This window comes from Vigna unguiculata, chromosome 3 (genome assembly GCF_037176805.1).
Source record: "Vigna unguiculata cultivar grain cowpea cultivar isolate G323 ecotype 2 chromosome 3, ASM3717680v1, whole genome shotgun sequence".
Taxonomy (NCBI): Eukaryota; Viridiplantae; Streptophyta; class Magnoliopsida; order Fabales; family Fabaceae; genus Vigna; species Vigna unguiculata.
In genome coordinates, this window is record NC_140794.1 from 41,986,320 (window position 1) to 42,006,780 (window position 20,461).

The window sequence follows — 20,461 nt, forward strand, 5'->3', positions numbered from 1 at the left end:
AGAATAAATCAGCGTATGCTCGGGAGATGTTCGTAATTACAGAGGCAGTGGCCAAGTTCTGCCATTACTTATTGGGCCATTGTTTCATCATCTGCACAGATCACAAAAGTTTGTGTTCTTTAATGGATCAGACCCTGCAAACACCAGAGCAACAACAATGGATGCATAAACTCATGGGTTACGACTTTGTTATTGAGTATAAGCCGGGTAAACAAAACGTTGGGGCTGATGCTTTATCTCGTATGGATTGCTTTGCCTTATATCTACAAGAGTGTGCTCTTGTTTCTACATTGAAATATCAACTTGTTGCAGATCCTGAATATAGTCGTCTCATTCTCAATCTCCGTGCTGGCCAAACTTTCCCTTATTTTTGCGAACACGATGGACTTTTATATTGGAAAGACCGAATAGTAGTGCCCAAACAATCCCCCTCACTTTGAAGTTAATTCGAGAATTTCATGATTCTCCGATTAGGGGCCATGTTGATTTTCTACGCACATTATAGCACCTCCTACTCCAATTTTATTGGCCAGGAATGAAACAACAAGTGCATGATTATGTTCGCCAATGCCAAGTGTGTCAACAAGCAAAGGTATCTCACTCCTTACCTGCTGGGTTACTTAATCCACTACCAATTTCGGATAAAATTTGAGATGATATTGCAATGGATTTCATTACCGGACTTTCGCTCGTGAATGGATACACAGTCATTATGGTGGTTATTGATAGGTTGTCCAAATACGCCCATCTGATTCCCTTAAAGACGCATTTTACGAGTTCTACCGTTGCAGAACTTTTTATCCAACATGTGGTGAAATTACATGGCGTTCCTCGTTCTATTGTTTCCGATCGTGATAAGACTTTTACTAGTCACTTCTGGCAGCACTTATTTAAGTGTCAGGGCACTACCGTAGCCATGAGCAGGGCGTATCACCCACAAACTGATGGTCAATCTGAAGCTCTTAATCGTTGTATTGAGATGTACCTTCGTTGCTTTGTATTTGATCGTCCTCGTGGATGGTTGCAATTTTTACCATGGGCAGAGTTTTGGTATAATATTGCTTACCAAACTTCAGCTGGCATGACTTCGTTTCAAATTGTTTACGGACGTCTTCCACCTTCCTTAGTACGAGATTCTGCAGTTTCTGTTGTTCAGGAGATTGACCACTTATTACAGTAGTGTGATGCAGCCTTAACTACTCTGAAGCATAATCTTGCACGTGCTCAAAATCGCATGAAGCAGATTGCGGATCGCAAACGTGTTGATATTGAGTTTCTCATTGGTGATTTGGTTTATGTTAAACTCCAACCTTATCGTCAACTCACATTGTGAGCACATCGTCATCAAAAATTGGGCCTTCGTTACTTTGGTCCTTTATCGGTCTTGGAGCGTATTGGTAAGGTTACTTATCGTTTGTCACTGTCCTCTACATCCCGTATTCATCCTGTCTTTCATGTTTCCCTTCTTAAGAAGTGTGTTGGTGACCCCTCTGCACAATATTTTCCGCTGCCCCTACATTCTGCTGAAGAGGCTTCCACTCTCACACCTGTTAAAATTCTAGATTCTCGTCGTCTTTGGCAACAAGGTTGTTTGAATGATCAAGTTTTAATTCAATGGTCTAATTTACCTCATGCTCACAGTTCTTGGGAATCTGTTTCTTTCATCAAGGCTCAATTTCCTACATTTGACCTTGGGGACAAGGTCCCTTTCGACGGAGGGAGTGTTGATATGGATTATATGGTAACTGCAAGTGGAGATAAGCGCAACATAATTGAACCAAGGTGTAGTAAGCGTGCGAGACAGAAAACTTGGAAGTTATTGATCCAAAAGGAGAAAATCAATTAAGTGTAGTAACTGCAATATGTGTTTCATATATATACAATAGCTTGTAACCGTATAGGATGTGGTATTCATAAAAACTCTTCCTTTATCTTGTTCTCTAGAATCTATTGTATCAAACTCGATAATTCTCTGGTATATATATATATATATATATATATATATATATATATAAAACTCTCCCTCTTGAGTAATCTCTCTACATCTCTCTTCTTCTGGAATATAACAGGAACATTATTGCTAAATTCGTGAGAGGAAAAAGAAAGAGTAATAATGTAATTTGATTAAATTTAAAAATATTTAACCTAACTTTCTGTCTCAATTATTTAAGAAAATGTGACATAAAGTTTCATTCTACCTCAGTTATAAGAAAAACCGAGACATAAAATCCAAAAATAACTATTTTATTTTTATTTCCAATCTGACCAATGTCATATATTTTGAATAAAATAATTAAAAATGACGGTTAATCTTTTGATTAATACCTACTTTTTATATTATTAAAATCATTTATTTATTTATTATTTTAAAAGTGTTCTATAAATTGTCTCTCAATAACGACTTTCAGACTTATCGAGCCAAACTTTGTTTTCCTTAAAGTTTGTTCTTATCTGTAAATAAAGTGTTCTTTAAAGTTTGTTGTCTAACAACTTATCGAACCAAACTTTGTTTTCCTTTTGAAAAACTTATATATCTCGAAGTGGTAATGAAAATCATAGGGAGCAAATGCAAAAAGCTCAAGACAAAATGGTCATGTGGTGAATAAATGTACATGAAATGGTTCACTTAATTACTAAAATTAACAAAGACTTGAAGCAATAATTCCAAACCCTAATAATCTTCATCTTCCACTGTACAACCCGCTGAAGACCTGGCTATTTCCACATAGGGATGCTTCCCACTCTATTGTGGACATCACAATCTGAGACAGTGCCCCAATTATATCCCTCATTTCAGGCCTCTCTATTGGATCTTCTTCCAAGCACCACTCAGCTATTTCTGCCATCTGCAACATCATATTCATGTCAGACATTATAATATTAGTGATATTCATTTTGGTAATCAATAAGGTTTATTATTGTTTTAATATTTTAATACAATTATTTTTTTGAACTATTATGATCATAGATGAATCTTACTACCTTGTAGACATCTTCCATCCGATAGCTTGCTTCAAGATTCTTATCTATGGCATCTTCTAAGGCAATCTCAGGTTCATCATCTTGGAATATTTTATTAACCTGAATTTCACGAAAAGAAAAACCTCAATCAAAAAATTTCAGTGAATGAGATTGTTCACTCGGCTTTCAGCCAAGGAATTTCAAACTGGACCAACCATTTTAATTATTTCCTCTATCAACACTTACAACACTAATGAGTGATTTCATTTTAATCTCTTCTTTGCTTTCCCGAAATAATGCTCGTTTCCCTGTTAACAGCTCTGAAAGCACCACTCCAAACGCAAACACATCGGTTTTTGGGGTCACTTGAAGCTCCTTCAGAGACCTTAGAAGGTAAAAAACAATACCAGAATGAATAAATGAAAAGATTGTGCTCAAAAGAGGTTTCTGGCATTTGTGTTATAATGGACTGAAATTCTAGTTATGATGATTGAAATGCATAAAACCTTACTCTGGTGGAAGGTAGCCTGGTGTTCCTACAAGTCTGGTTGCTATAAAATTTTCATCATCGGTTCTGTCTACAAGCTTTGCAAGTCCAAAATCTCCCACCTTTGAATCCATTGTCAAGAACAATGATGAGAACTAAATTTAGCACATAAACTTTATTGGAGCAATGCAATTTGACAAGTACCTTTGCTCTGAACTTGTCATTAAGTAGAATATTGCTACTCTTTATGTCACGGTGCACATATCGTGCTTTTGTATAGTCATGTATATATTCAAGACCTTTTGCAGCATCCAGTGCAATTTGAACCCTAACACTCCAAGAAAGAGGCTGGTTCCCTGTTCCAGTATCATGCTTCAGGTTTCTCCAAATATATCTTATAACTGTCTACATTTTTTTCTTGAACTAATCAATAGACTTGTCAAGGACAAACTCTTATAATTTTTCTGTTTCTGTGGCTTTTTTTGGAACAATTTTTGCTTTTAGTTTTGCTAGGAAAAGAAAAAAAGTACCTTTCAGTAATGGGTCATGAAGATGATCACTGAGAGATCCATTTGGAACGTACTCATACACCAAATAGAGGTCATCTTCTCCGTTTGCATATCCCAACAGCTCCACCTGTAATAGTCATTATCAAAAGCACCGTTTTGTTTTTCTCAAAGCAAACAACACAAATTTTAATTGATTGCATTTCAAAATGGTTAAACTTAGCTTGGACATTGATCGAACTCTGGCTCTTGAATAGATCATATATCAGTGTTATATTCAAACATAAAATTCTTAACGCATGGACAAAGAAAGTATCATCAGAACTGTTTGTTACTTACAATGTTGATATGGTGGATCTTACACAAGACCTTGAGTTCTGCATAGAACTCTTTAGATTTATTGGACCTCATTTTCTTCACAGCAACTTCCTGCAGTTAAATGATATCTAGCTTTTAGTCAACACATCAAAGAATGTGCGTGCATCGCTGAGGATCATTAAAAAATTTACTTGGTATTTGCATACCTTGTTCCCTAACACTCCAAAATAAACACTTCCATATCCACCACTTCCTATTCTTCGACTTTCATCAAAGTTATTCGTAGCCTCTTCAATATCCTCAAGGTTGTATACTATTGGTCTTTCTGATTCTAATGAAATTACATCTGCACCAAAATTTAGCATGAATAAGTATAGCAGTCTTTCTCTTTCAGTGTATTGACAGAGATTATGACTAAAAAAATTATATTTGAATCATAAGTTGCATCTGCTACGAAAACTGCAATTTAATTACCTTCTATATATTCCTTTTGAAAGTTATACTTTGAGGAAATAGTTCTATTGGCCATTGATCTTCTAGAGAAAAGGTGTGAATCTTCACTGCTCATTTGAGTCACTTTATTTACCCTGACAAAGAGAATGATGGTTGTAGTAACTGAAAGCAATGTCACTCCCGCTAAGATGCCAATTATTGTTGTTGTCCACTTAAGTTTCTTTTCTGCAAACAAGGTAAAAAGGTAAATTTTGCACACAATTTCTATAAAAAGGTAAATTAGTAAATATCATGCATTATGGAATATTGCAGAAGAAGAGGCAGAGAGGTCACCATTTTCAGCAGCAGTACTGGGTAATACCCCTTTGGATCCCTTGGGAACAAATAGAACCCAACCAGCATCTATGAATTTAAAGTTCGGAGTTAGAACGTTGTTCATGCTCATCATGTCAACCAGTGAAGCATTTAGCAGATCAGCAATCAGTGTTGGTGTATCATCTGGCTGAACTGTATAGGTGACAATTATTTGAGAGCCACTTTCTGAGCACCCACACGGAAGGTGTATTGCTAAATTCTCATCTGGGTGAAATGTACCATTAACTGGCCAAGCTTGGCCACTGAAAACCAGGTTTGAAATATTCACAAAAGTGTCACGTGGCCTTACTTTGTAGATGGTGTCATAGAAATATCCGCTAAGGTCACTCGTATGTTTGCATGAACAAGGTACTGTGACGAGGTAGTCTTGTTTGGTGCCATGTTTTATAGGTGTGATATGGGAAGAAGTAACGGAGTAAAAAGAGGCAATTTGCTGAATGGTGAGATTATGAGATATGTGGTAGAGGGAGGCATTACATGTGATCTTAGCAGAGCAATTTAAAGGAGACAAATTATAAGGTTTGATTGAGACCTGAAAGGCAAAAACTGTGACAAAAGAAGTTGCCAGAAAAGGGAAAAGAAATGGAAGAAGAGGAGTGAGAGAAGCCATAGTTGTGATGTAGAAACTCCCCTGGTGAAGGAGAGACAATAAGGAAAACATCGTACTAGTTTTAAGGTGCATCCCTTGCTCTTGTCATCACATGGTTGTAGATTCTTTCAAGAAAAAAACGTTTTAGTCTTCTTTGTTGATAGATATAATCTGGGACCCTTTTTCTTGTAGGTTTAGAAATAGTTGTCAAACACAACATTAACTATTAATGATTGTTACCATGTATTAGAGGCAACTTCCTATCCAATCAACGTTACTCGATTGGCAGCACACGATGAACTATGAAAAATTGCTAAATTCAATTTTTAAATATTGTATCCGTTACAATTTTGTTGATGGACTAATTTGGATTCCTTCTGAGTTTTTGGTGGTGTAGTTTTAAGATACTGATTTCAATGTTTTAAAATATATTAAAAACGTAAAACTTTTTTAATATATTAAAATTTGTGTATTTTGAAAACACAAGAACAATACAAGCAATGTAAAAGGGAATTTGTATCCATTAAGTAATATATTATGTTATATTTAAAGTATATGTATCTTTTTTCGCTTCTCTTTTTTGTTATTTTTTGTCTCCTCTTTTTATTAGAATGCTTTAATTTAAATTGATGTGGATTGAAATTTGATACAAGTGAGTGGAGGAAATGACTTAAAATTCATATGGATAAATTGAATATTAATATATAAGCACAGACATTGTCTAAATTGAAATTAAAGAAGTTTTGCAATTGCATTTTGTATGCACTAATACTTATATAACTTATATTACAAGATGTAGAAGCTTGGTAACAACACTACTGTTCAATTTATTCTCTTTCATCCACTTCCATCGCTTTAAAGAATTTAATTTTGATGCTAAATTTAAGTAAAATATTAATTTTTTATCATAGTTCATGTAAAATATTTAGAATATCACATATAATTAATACAATCACTAAACTGTACTGCAAAAGGAGAAAGAAGAAGAAAAAAGGAGAAAGAAGAAAAAGAAGAAAGTAGAAGAAAGGAGACAATAAAGGATCTAGAAAAAATAAACAATAAAGAGGGAAGGGGAAGAAAACTATGGAGGATCTTAAAAAAAATAAACAATAAAGAATAAAGGGGAAGAAAACGAGGAAAAGAAAAGAAAAAGTAATTTATTATACCAAATTTAAAGAAGGAATGGGTGAGAAGAAAATAAGTGTGTTTTACTTAGATTTATAAATAAGAAAGATAGAAGAGGAAAATGAATATTCTTATCTTAGATTTAAAGAAGAAAGAAGAGAAACAAATGATGTTATATCATATAATATGTCTTAATTAAAACTAATGGTGTTAGTTAGCTTCGTATTGAAACTAAAGTGAATGGTTAAACTTATTTTAAGGAATAATTCTGAATTCAAATATGTTTGGCTAATATAGAAGGTGTTAATACGTTTTTAAAAGCATGAAAGATTATTCAATATAAAACATTCTTTCGAAAACGTGGTTAAAATTATGTCTATAAAAGGTTTTTTTGGTCAGCATATATATCAAAGTATAAGACCGAAAAATAATCTTGTGACTAATTTAAAATAATACACAAGTTTATAGAAATGTTTCAAGATCTCTAAACATATAAAAATGTTTCAAATTTTAATGATATAGTAAAAGTTCGTAATCATGATAGTTACCAAAGTAGAATCAAACTTTTGTTCTACCTGGATTGACTTAAGATGTTACCGCGACTTAAAATAACTTTTACATGATTATAAGTTTTTGGTGGTTAAAAAAGTGAGAAGGATTATGGGAGGACGAGAGTCACTTGTTTGCTTATGATATCTCGATATGATACGTATTTGATATGTTGACATGTGTATTTTGAAAATAATAAAATACGATACGTAATATATGTATATTGAAAAAATGTACAAGAATTCTTAAAAACATGATAAATATATGATTACTATTATGTTAATCCAAACTAAATTCAAATGTATTTAAATGTTTTCAACATAAAAAAAATCATAAATTATTGTCATCATAAAAGTATTACTAGTTTTCATATTAGATTCTTCATTGATAAGTATCAGTAAAGTATCTAATCGGATATCAATATGTATTGGACACGAATACATGATACAAATTGAAGTGTTGGTGCATTATAACTTCTTGCTATACAAGCCAAATAAGAAACAATTAACAAAAACAAGTAATTAAAGAGAAACTAGTTAATAATAATAATAATAATAATAATTTATAAAATGATTTTATATAAATAATGACATATTGTAATTTTATAACATTAAAATATATAAAAGGTATTTAATAATAAAAAGTATTTAGTATTCTAATATTCTAATCTACCTAGTATAATTAATAAATGACATCGGTAACAATTTTATAAATATAGAATTTTATTTTTTATTTTACATATAAAATAAATGAATATGTCTTCAATTTATAACTAACATAGAAATTTGTTTCATAATGCACAAATATAATATGAGTATCAGGTAAGACATATATTTTATACAACGATTTATCTTACCTTAAAAAAGATAGGATATGGCATGTTTTTGATTGTGCGATTTATTTTATATTAAAATTTATATAATGTTATATTATAATTTATTTTAATATGTGTTATTATAATTTGTTATTAATATTTTAAGAATTAACTTGTTTCTTATTTGAAATTATTTTTATTTATTGTAATCATTATTTAAAAATTTAATTTAAAGAAAAATTCAATGATAATTAATAAATTAAAAATAATATTCAAATTTATTTTTATGCTAATTGTTAATATTCAAGAAAGGAATACTAAAAAGGATAAGATAAAAAATTTATCTAAATATATATATTTGTGTAGGTTTTTAGTATTGGGTTCTTAATATTAAAAAAAGAAAATGTTAAAAAGAATAAAATAACAATATTCTAATATATTAAAAATGGGTTGAAGTGGCGTGATATTAATGAAATAAAGAATAAGTGATATGACACAAAATCAAGTGATTTTGCATTTATGAAGGTAAGTGAATTTTCAACGAATTAAAAAGTATATGTGTTAAATATTTCATGGAAACGGATATGCAAACTACATCCATGTGTTCGTGAATCAAAGCTTTCATTGCATTCAACTCTTATTTTTAAGTAACATTTCTCCTACTTTTGTGTTTATGAACTCACTTTGTTGTTACTGGTGCACATATCACATTTAACAATCTATTATAAAACTATGATTATAAAAAAAATGTAGCCCATAAAAACACTTTGGAGTTTTTACAATTTTTTAGAAGGTATAGGTTGGGTTAAGATAAAACTGTAGCCTACATATAGGTTACGGTTCTCTAGAGGAACCATAGTCTATATTCTTACTACTAGAATATATGCTACGGTTTTACAATAAAATGACCCGTAGATTATGTCCCTAGGATTAATTTCAACATTTTTTACTTAGCCCGCACATAACATTGTTACCTCCCGTTGTTGCGAACATCTTCATTTTCAAGTATTATCTGTTTTTTCTTGCGTTTGTAGGTTTGCCATTGTCGTGTTTAAAGAACTCTTTCTTATTCTATGTTCATGTTCATTTCCTCTTTGTTCATGTTCGTTTAAAGAGCTCTTTCTTTGTTGTTTTCTTTCACCATTTGTTGTGTGACCACATTGTTTGTGTGTTTTTCCACAGTGACCCACCATTTGAGTTGCCCAATTTCATTGAATTACTTATATGGTGTCGGGTAGTGGATGTAAGGCGTTGGGTGCTATTTCAAAAATTAAGGTCAATGAGCTCCACAGACTAGGACACCGGATGCTACCTTGGTATCATTGGTTGCTCACTTGGCAATGAGCCCCATGTTTGTGAGTGTTGGGTGCCCTTCTATATCGTCGGACCCTACTCTATTTTTTAATGATATGTTGTTCCTTGTCTATTTTTCTTATGATTGTGTATACAAATTGGAATGTTGATTATGAGTTGAGATGAATATGAATGGAATGAGAAGGTAGTTATTCCTAGAGTTGGAATACAACAATGTGTTGTATTTATGTGTAATTGTTTTGACAAAAATGATTGAATAAGATCATCCCGACTCTACTAGTAATTAGATTTGTATAGATGAAAATAACTAGTTGCGAGAGTCTAGGGAGGTTCATATATGTAGTTTTGGCAAGAGATTGAAATCGTGATATTGCATTTACCTTACCATGCTTATGGACCATGAAACAACCCGAACATGATATAGTTATAACTTTTGAGAGGCAAGAGTGAAAGATCAATGGTAGGTGCATGGTCTGAGGATGCTAGTCAATACAATAGTCCTTCCAAGATTGAGTTTGTTGGTTCTTGGTATATGAATGGGTTATGAGAGTCTTTGTGTGTGAGTACAAATTTCATATTTCACGTTGGACGTGAAATTATGTAGTAATTGCTATACAATATTTTTTGGAAACTTTTATATGAATAAAATTTACATTATGTTTTATTATGAACTATTAACTTGATTTTCGATGTGTACTAATATGGTTGATAACACTTAATTACTAAATAATTAGATTGAGAAATGTTTATTATATGTTAGAAAAATCAATATTTAGTACAATTTTAAACAACTAAATAGAATAAAAAATAAGTTATTTTAAAATGTGAATATATGCCAATAAAAGAGAATATTGTATATGGAGAATATTGATAAGGTCAATAATGAAATAAATCCCATACCAATTTCCTAAAGTTTTAAATTCGTTTAAATCACTATAAGAAATTTTATATGGTAACTAATTTTATTACAAAAAATAATTAGTTATTGTAGTGACAAAAACTATAAGAAATTTTATATGGTAACTAATTTTATGACAAAAAATAATTAGTTATTGTAGTGACCAATTTAGATATTAATTTATAAAATAACAAAATATTTATTACTAAAATAGTTACTATTATGATACAAAATTATGTTTGGTTCCTAAAATTAGTTATCAAGATTTTGATTACAGAAAGAATTAATTTATAAATTGATCTCTATTTAAATTTATAAACTAATTCATTTATAACAAAAATCTTGATAACTAATTTTAGAGATTAATTTATAATCAATTATAATTTTTTATTCATAATAGTGATTATTTGAATAACCAATAATTTTTAATTTTATAAATTAGTTTCTAAATTAGTTATGAGTATTTTTTTTTTACTAAAATTGTTATCATGCATAGATTTTCACTAAGTGAATCAACCTTTAAATTTAAATGTTTGTTATGTTATGATTGTCACTTTAAATTGAAAAAACATGGAATCAAATAAATTTATTTTGTAAATATAACTGAGAAGTGTTAAGTTCGTGACAAAAACAAATTATTATTAAGTATCTCTGATTTAACAATCTAACCCATTTGTCAATTTTAATTAAAATAGTGCTCTTGCATTAAAAAAATAAAAAATTACATGTTGTGTTTGTTTATTATAACATAATGACTTATTGCTTGTTAAAATATTTTTATTTCTTTTAATATTAATTCTTAAAAATAATTAATAATTTATGTAATGAGTAAGACTGGCTTTTAACATAATGATTGATTACGATTGATAGGATCTTGACTGATATTCAAATCAACGATACTTTAAAGTATTTAAACCAAAATTAATAAAACATTATATTGACTATATCATTTTTTAGACTATATAATTTATTAAAATAAACAATGATTTTATATAATTTTTTAAATTGTAGAAGTTATTCAACTTATTTTTAATTTAAATTTAATTAATTGGATTAAACTAAAAATATGAATTTTAGTTTAAAATGATCAATTTAAATAGACATAAATTAATTTGAATGAGCCTACCATGGATTAAAAATTCTGAATATTTAGTTTTTTCTTCTACACCCACAAACATTATAACAAAAAGGTCAAATACAACTACAAATCTTATAACAAACATAAAATTATTTTTCTTGACATATGTCTAATAAGATGAATTTAAAAATCTTATATTTCCAATCGATAAATTTATCTTTAATAAGATTTTTTCAGCTAGATTTGTTATTTACAAAATATAAATTTAAAAACCTTACTCTAAAGAATGGAGTTGAGTAATACAAGAAGAAATATCATCTGGTTTAACATGAGTAGACCAATAGAGATCCTACTGTGGGAACTTATGACCTGCATAAGCTGGGACGTGGTTGTCTAGTTTTTATGTCTTTGTTTTCACCGTTTGTTTTTAGTAACCACTATCGTAACAAGTTATGACCAGTGATTCTATAACCATGAAACAAGCCAAACAACAAAAGTATTTTCATTAATTCTTTCGAAACCTTTGTTCATCTTTTACCTTTGAGCAAGTTCCAGCTAATTCATTAAAGACTTCATTTTCAATGCTAAACGGAGAAAAGACCAAGAAAACAAAACAAACCTGTTTCAAAGGTAAATTAACACCAAACACGCCGTGTGGAGATGTTCCTTAAGCATATATAAGAGATCAATTCCAATAACTCACATTTAAATATTGGATTAAAAAATAATAAAGACCATGAGGATTAACTTTCTTATATTGTTGAGTACATTGAGAAGAGATTAAATTACACTGCCATACATTTTATAAACTATTATATCGTTGATGAAAATTTACAAATTAATTCGAAAATATTTACATGTGATCTCTAATTATTTATGTACATAAAAGAAAGGCACCACCTTCCATCCAAGTCCTTGTTAAGAAGATTTTTTATACAGAGACCATAATGTATTTGTACGAGTCAATTACCAAGATTAAACTGACTTTAATATCATTTATGAGTCCAACACCAATGAGACATGAGTCCAATCCACGCATAAGAGACATTATTGTTAATTCAAAAACTTAAGACGATGAATTTATTTTATGGGTCTTTATTCTTATATGGTGTTCAACTTTTTTATTTTACTCAATATGAAACTTAGACTCACACTTGGATTCTCAATAATCTTTCCCTTAAGTGTGAGTCCCTTTAGACAAGTACTTCTTATTTGTACTGTCATTCATCTTAATGAAACACACTTACGTGATTCACCGTCAAGAAAACTTTTGATACATGGACTCATTTGTGTTGGTTACCACACAAACCAAACTTTGACACCACACGAACTTTTGTGTAGATGAGTATTTCTCACTTTCATTTCCCAAAGATCATAAATTGTTGTTGGACATTCTGATAAATCTTGTTGCATATTACGATAGTTGGTGTTGTTTTCTTTTGTTTGAAAAGTATTTTATTTAAAATATGTTGGTAATCACCTTACTTTCTTCTACCTTACTTTCTTCGGTTCATTTGTTTGAAAATGTTTTATTCGAATTTAATATAATCTCATAAAAGATATTTTAACTAAAAGTTATTTTTACTTCCCAATCTAATGAATTTGAACTACCCTTTTCAACTTGGTTACCAATATTCATGATCTCACATTTTTCATCAACTTTATTCAAATTTTACTCTTAATATGTTTTTCACATCACTATGTTAGTTGTTCAAACATTCTAATTTGATTGAATATTCAAATAGCCTTAATTAACAATCATCAAACATCAATAAGTTTTAATCGTAGAGTAATTTTCAAATCCACATTGATTGTTTTTATGTAACGTCCCAATTAAATACATAAATTCAATTTAATAAAATGCCATATACATAAATATCCAGAGAGTACGGAAATTTGGATATGAAGGTACACAGTACTGATAATGTTAATTTTTACCATTATCCAAGCTATATTTCATTAGCAAAATCATCTCTTCCAAAGCTTTTAACCTACTCAATCCTCAATTTTACCTTACTTTTGTAAATAAATACATTGTGGGTTACATTGATCTAAATATACTATTAATCCCCATTTTTTGTGTCCTTTTTGTAGATTGGAAGCTTTGCTTCAAAAGTCCAGACAAATGAGTGACCTGAAATAGCAAGGAGAAGAGCAAAAATATCAACAGGAAGCACCCGGTGACAAAGAGACAGCGCTAGGCGCAACAGGCCGCCAGCGCCAGGCGCCACTGCTGGTCACCGCCTGGCGGCACCTGGCCACCGTCGGGCGGTAGATGGGAAATTTGCCCCCTGTTTAATGGCTAGCGCCTGGCGGTGAGACCCTTTCGCCAGGCGCCCGTTTTCGCTGATGTGGCAAGTTGGCTCTTTTTCTTCTGTTTAATGGCTTGCTTTGTTTTACCCATTCATTGCATGATATTTGGGTCATTAGGTATTGGAAAATATCTCTTGAAACTTTGAATTGGAACAAGATACCTAATGGAACTTGTATCTAGGAATGGAACTTGACACATTAGTTGTCTTAAACCCTAATTTGTAAAGCGGATTTGTTTATTTAGGGATTCAAGGAATTGACTCTAAATAAGGAAACCTAGGCTCATTCAACTAAGGGATTAGAGTTTGAGTAAACTTGTGGGTTGACTTTAGTAATTAATGGAGAAGATTTTTATTGATTAATATACATGAGAGTGAAGTAGGTGAAGTCTAACTCCAACAATATCAATCCATTGCATTTCTAGTCTTTACCATTTTCTAGAGTCTTCAAATATCCAAGTTCAATTTTAATTATTTATGCAAAATTTCATTTCATACAAAAACCCAAATTATGAATTTATTCATTAGTTTAAATTAGTCACTAATTACGCAAATATTTAGTATACACGAGTCTCTTGGGAAACGATATCCCAGTCTTACCGGTTACTACTTGCGCGACTTGGTACACTTACCAAAGTCTTAACAAGTTTTTGGCGCCGTTGCCGGGGACCTGTGTCTAATACTAGACTTTTGTGTGATTTTTGACTTATTTAGACTTAAATTCTTTTGTGCATATTTACTTTTTTTGTTAACTTATATACGCACATTAATTTTGGGCTAACTTGTAGTTCGAGCTTGCTTTTGTTGTTGCTTTATAGTTTATGCAGGGTAGGGTTCGTACAAGGAGGACTGCATCTTCAGAACCACTCATTGCCGATCCTGAAATAGAGAAAACCACCCGCAGAAACAATAGTGCCACAAGGAGAAGGCGAGCTCAAGCACAACAAGTCGCCCATCACTCTTTTACTTTAGACATTATTCCGTCTACTCCTCATAATCTTGATTCTTATCTAGAAGAAGAAATGACAGACAATCCTCATGGTGATGGTAGAGGTCGTGCTAAACGCACTCTGAAAGATTATGCTGCGTTCACAGGGACCATTAATTTCAACAATATTGCTCGACCAACGTTGAATGCTACTAATATGGAGATGAAGCCAGCTCTAATCCACTTGGTGCAAAGTAATCAATTTAATGGATTGGCTTATGAGAATCCATATACGCATTTGGCCACCTTCTTAGAGATATGCAATACAGTGAAAATCCATCAAGTGCCTGATGAAGCTATTCGACTAAGTCTATTCCCTTTCTCTTTGGCGGGAAATGCCAAAGTCTGGCTAAATTCTTTCCCTGAAAACAGTCTCACTAGTTGGGAGGATGTGGTTGCCAAATTCTTGAGCAAGTATTTTCCTCAATCCAAGATCAACAAAGGCAAACAAGAAATCTCTGCTTTCCAGCAAGACGTGGATGAGTCCTTGGGGCAAGCATGGGACAGGTTCAAAGGATTGCTCAGAAAGACTCCCATTCATGGGTTTGATGAACCTACACAACTCACTCTTTTCTTGGCAAGGCTTAAATCCCAGTCAAAGTTGATGTTAGATGCTTCTGCCGGTGGGAGTATCAAGTGGAAGACGCCAAAGGAAGCGTATGAGTTAATAGAGAATATGGCAGCTAATGATAATGAAGCCTATATTGAGAGAGCCCATTCTCGAAAGAAGGGTATTCTAGAGCTTCAATCTCAAGATGCTCTATTGGCTCAAAATAAGATTATGACTCAGCAGTTGGAGACCCTAATGAAGAAATTGTCACAACTTCCTCAAGAGCTTCAAAATGCCTCTGTAGCTCAACTCCAACAAGTGCAAAGTTGTGAGTTATGTGGAGGAAACCATACCAATGGGCAATGTGCTATGCCAAGCACATCTCAAGAGGAAGTTAGTTATATGGGCAATCAAGGCCGACCAAGGAACTATAATCAAGGATGGAAACCTCACCAAAACATGGGCCAAGCAGGACCTTCTAATAGGCCTCCACATCAACAAACTTACCAACATCCCTCTTTGATTGACAGAACCTCAAAGCTTGAGGACATGATGCAACAGTTCTTGCAAATGTCAATTCAAAATCAAAAGAACACTGACGCATCAATAAAAAACTTGGAGGTGCAAGTGGGGCAATTAGCCAAGCAATTGGCTGATCAACGAGGAAGTTCTTTTTCCGCCAACACCGAAGCCAACCCCAAAGAACAATGTAAGGCCATCTTCACTAGAAGCGGAAAGGAGGTTGGACTAGGTTCTAAAGAAAAGGTGGAGGCTAGAGAAAAGAGAAAGAATGAAGAAGAGATTCAAGAGGAAGAAGTTGATGAAGAGATTGTTGTGGAAGAAGAAAAGAATAAAAATGAAAAGAAGGATAAAGAAAAAAGACAAAAACAGAAAGTTGTTGTGAAACCCCTTCCCTATCCTCAAAATCCTTCAAGAAAAGAGAAAGAGAGACAATTAGCTCGGTTCAAAGACATATTCAAACAACTTGAGATCAAGATCCCATTTTCTGAATCACTGCAACAAATACCCTCTTATGCAAAGTTCATGAAGGAATTCCTTGGCAAAAAGAAGAAATACATAGAAGAGGAAACCATTGAAGTGCAAGGGAATTGTAGTGCCATTATTCAGAAAAATCTTCCTCCAAAATTCAAGGATCCGGGTAGCTTCACCATCCCCTGCACCATTGGAAATCAAGATATGGGGAAAGCTCTTGTTGACTTAGGGGCTAGCATTAATTTGATGCCCCTATCTATGCTTAAAAAGATTGATGGTCTCGAAGCCAAGCCAACAAGGATGACCTTGCTACTAGCAAATAGCTCCATCAAATACCCTTATGGCGTGGTGAAAGATGTGGTGGTGCAGATAGATAAGCTCAAGTTCCCGGTTGATTTTGTGGTGATGGAAATGGAGAAAGATGAAGGGGTACCACTCATTCTTGGTAGGCCATTCATGAAGACAGCCAAGGTTGTCATCAATGTGGATGAGGGAACGCTAAAATTGAAAGACCAAGATGAGGAGGTGACGTTCAATGTTCTTGAAGCTGTGCAAGAACCGACTGATGAACAAACTAGTCTTAAGGTCGTCAACGAAGTCTTATCTGTTACTAGTAGACCTTGGCAAGCTTCAAAGTTGCTTGAAAAGTGCTCTAATTGTTTCTCTGCAAAGGTGAATGAAGAGAGGGAAGAGAAAGATGATGCTCTAGTTCACCACCACTCTTTGATGGGGACTAATGGGCTTAGACCTGGCCAACCAATTGTGATGAGAAAGGAACATTTGAAGATTTCCCCTAGAAGATTCAAGTCAAAATGGTCAAGGTTGTGGGTTATTAGAGACATCAAAGTTGATGGAAGGATTGAAATTGAAGCTCCTTATTCTAGAAGGACTAAATTGGTGACTAGTACTCAATTGAAGTTGTATAGGTGTGAGGTTGGGAAAGAGCACACCAAAAGCACCAACCAAGCTTAAACGCCTTATCTGTCAGGCTCGTGACGTTGAACAAGCGCTTCCTGGGAGGCAACCCAGCGCTCTAAACTCATTTTGGTTTTTAATTTTCATTTTCAATTCAGTATGAGGTTTGTATGCATGTTAGAAGTGTGTTAGCATAGATTCTTGTGTTTGATTTGATGTTTGAACTTTGTGCTAATTTTGTTGCATGCATTTGTGAATTTGTGGAAGCATAGCCTAGAATGTTGTTAAGCATGTTTAGTTTTAGGATGTGATAGCATGTGCTTGTTGTTGCATTTTGGATGGAGTTCAACCTTTATGCATCATAGATTGTGGTAGTGTAAAGTTGGTTGTTTGTGAGAATATGAGCAGCATAGTTGTGTAGTGAAATCATGTCTTAAATTAAGTTGTGCATTTGTTAAGTGAATTGAATGTTTTGATTGAGTATGAATGCTTGGTTTGAAGTTGAAAAGCCTGAAAAAGTATGTGTGCAAGAGTGAAAGGTTGGTGGGAGCACAATAGAGTCAAAGCCAACTCAACAATAACCCAAAAACACAAAAAAATTCCATGACTGTAGTAATCGCCTGGCGGTTCACTCCCTCCCGCCAGGCGCCACCTGAAAAATTGACCCCTGGAACCACTACAAAAGCCAACTGCCTGGCGGCTCCCTAGCACCCGCCTGGCGCCACACCAGAAAAACATCCCCAGAGTGATTTTATTGGTATACCGCCTGGCAGCTCGTGAGTTACCGCCAGGCGGTAGCGTTGCACGAACTGATTTGGGCTTTTTAATTGTGTTTCAGCTGGCCCACTCCCTCACAATTCAAAACCTAAATCTCGCCTGGCGCCGCTGGTTCCCTACTCTCACCTCAAATCCCTAATTCTATTTTCCCAATTCCTCTCCTAATTTCAAAGCCCTAACCCCTAATCTGAACCCACTCTCTTGCCAAACTCCATTCTCGTACCTTTCTCACACTCACTTACACTGCCACCACACTCTCGCCAGGCGAAGTCCCTTCCTCTCGACTCTTTCCTTGCTCGCCACCACTCTTCACGCTTCAACACTTCTTGCATTTCACTCACTCAAGTATTTCACTCAAGTAACTTCTCTTTCTTGTGTTTTTCTCATCGTTTCTAGAGTAGTTGATGCTTGTTTTTGTCTAAAAATTCTTGATTCATTAGTTTAGGGTTTTGCTTTGCCTTGATAATCATTGTTTCCGTTGCTATTTGTGGTTATAAACTCGTGTTTGCTTTTTGGGCTACCATTGTAGTTGGTTTTTCTGTTGATTTTGTGCTCGTTCACTGCAATTTTTGGCTGGCCTGTTATGTACCGCCTAGCGGTCGCCATTTTGTCCTGTTTTATCGCCAGGCGGTGGCACCTAGCAGTGCTCACTGCTGCAAGCTGGCGCCTGGCGGCTGTTTTGGAAGGGCCAGGTGGTGGCTCCTGTTTTTGCCTCTTTCTTTGCTTTTCTTGTGATTGTTGCTTGGGTTGTGAGGCACCAATGCTACAATTGTTTTTGCATATGAATGACTCTTTATTTTGTTGTTCTAGTTTAGTATTTAGATGCAATTAACTCTCTTTTTGATTAAATCTCTCACTCCAATACTAATTTAAATTGCCTCTTTGTACCAATGCTCATTTTGCAGATGGCATCCTCCTCCAATCCTAAAAGAATGAAGATCGTCGTTGGCAACCCTTCAAAAGGGCAAAAGTGAAAGGAGAGAATTTACTCTCACTACTTCCTCACAAAGGATAATGAGGACTGCTTCCAAGTGATCATGCAACGAAAGTTGGTGGCAGAGAGGAAAGTGATTCTCAAACCCGGGGAGATCAACGAATTTCAGCTGGAGTTGATCAGGCGTGGCTGGGAAAGGCTGGGTAGCTATCCTAGCACTTTTAGTGTAACCTTGGTGAAAGAATTTTATGCTAATGCCAAGGTTACCACCTCAGCAGCTCCCACCTTTCTCAGCTATGTGCGGGGGGAAAATGGTGCCCTTTGATGCGAACACGATCAATGAATTTTTGGGCACCCAGCTGGGTGATGATGTGGAGTGCCAGTTTTCAGTGTTGGATGATGAGAGCGTGGCGCCTAGAGAGCTGATCCAAGCACTCTGCTTGGCAGGTGAAGGATTTCACAGGGGCACGATTCAAAGAGGTTCCCTTCACCCCTTGGCCCACTTCTGGTCAGCATTTGTGCACGCCAACATCTCCCCGTGCTCCCATGTGTCTGATCTTACGGAGGGACGCGCCACCATTTTGTACATCATTCTAACAGGTCGAGTGATGGATGTAGGGCAGTTTATTGCAAATGAGATCCACCGGTGTGTCAACGCCGCTGGCAAGGCCGCTCTTGGCCATCCCTCTCTTATCACCCATCTTTGCAGCCTGGCAGGGGTGGATATTTCTGTACCCCCGTTGGAGAAAGCAACGCAGGACCTGGACTTTTCATAATTTCAGAGGTTTTGCTCAGTTGCTCCCAGACCCAGGAGGCGCCATCAGCCACAGCCAAAGGCTGAGCCAGAGCCCAAGTCCGAGGCAACTCCCAACTTTGATATGCGGTTGCAGGCTTTGGAGGCCAAGCTCGATCACCTTCAGCTCCTAGAACCCCAAATGCAAGCCTTATACCGGCTGGGGATGGCCAATACAGACATGCTTAGGGGCATCTCCCTAATGATTCCCGAGCTGCACACCCCATTAGCTGAGGAGTTTGCTGCCACTATTGCTTGGCCTGGGGCCCAGGCCACTACTACTGGGGGAGGTGGAGCCTCAGCTGCTGGTGATGATGATGAGGAGGAGCTAGACGAAGAGGGCGAGGATGACGCCTGAGCATTTGGAGAGAGTGATTCACTTTTTGCAGGACTTATTTTGCTGATAGTCCTGATTTAATTTATGCTTTTAGATTTCAGTTTTAACTTTCTTTTTGATAGTATAGAACTTTGTAACTTGGTTGTGGTGAACTAATCGTTTGCATTGAATTAGTACTTTTCGTGATCATCTTTTGTGCTTGCTATGAAATGATGTTGAATTGGCTTGTGAGCATGAGCTTGTGGTTGTTCTCATTTTGATATAGTGATGCTTGATTTTAATTGTGATCAATGATTTTGGCATATGTTGACAATTGTGGAACCCAAATACCCTGTGAGAGGTTGTGCCTTAGAGTTGATTTGTGTGAATGCTATCACTGTGGACTCATAATTGAC

At 34.5% G+C, this 20,461-nt stretch overlaps 2 protein-coding genes across 2 annotated transcripts; one reads left to right on the top strand and one right to left on the bottom strand.

Annotated features, from left to right (window-relative positions):
• Window positions 1–664: 664 nt before the first annotated feature.
• Window positions 665–1,846, top strand: LOC146887866 (uncharacterized). The gene is made up of 3 exons (XM_085670445.1): window positions 665–1,079; window positions 1,191–1,291; window positions 1,403–1,846. The coding sequence occupies exons 1-3, from the start codon at window positions 665–667 to the stop codon at window positions 1,844–1,846; spliced, it is 960 nt and encodes a 319-aa protein (XP_085526571.1).
• Window positions 1,847–2,603: 757 nt separating this feature from the next.
• LOC114179927 (lysM domain receptor-like kinase 3) lies at window positions 2,604–5,968 on the bottom strand. Its single transcript, XM_085670227.1, has 10 exons — window positions 5,059–5,968; window positions 4,747–4,950; window positions 4,479–4,618; window positions 4,294–4,383; window positions 3,979–4,084; window positions 3,653–3,804; window positions 3,473–3,570; window positions 3,208–3,346; window positions 2,983–3,081; window positions 2,604–2,846 (listed from the first exon to the last, which is right to left on the bottom strand). The coding sequence occupies exons 1-10, from the start codon at window positions 5,780–5,782 to the stop codon at window positions 2,682–2,684; spliced, it is 1,917 nt and encodes a 638-aa protein (XP_085526353.1). The 5' UTR covers window positions 5,783–5,968; the 3' UTR covers window positions 2,604–2,681.
• Between the last annotated feature and the right edge of the window lie 14,493 nt (window positions 5,969–20,461).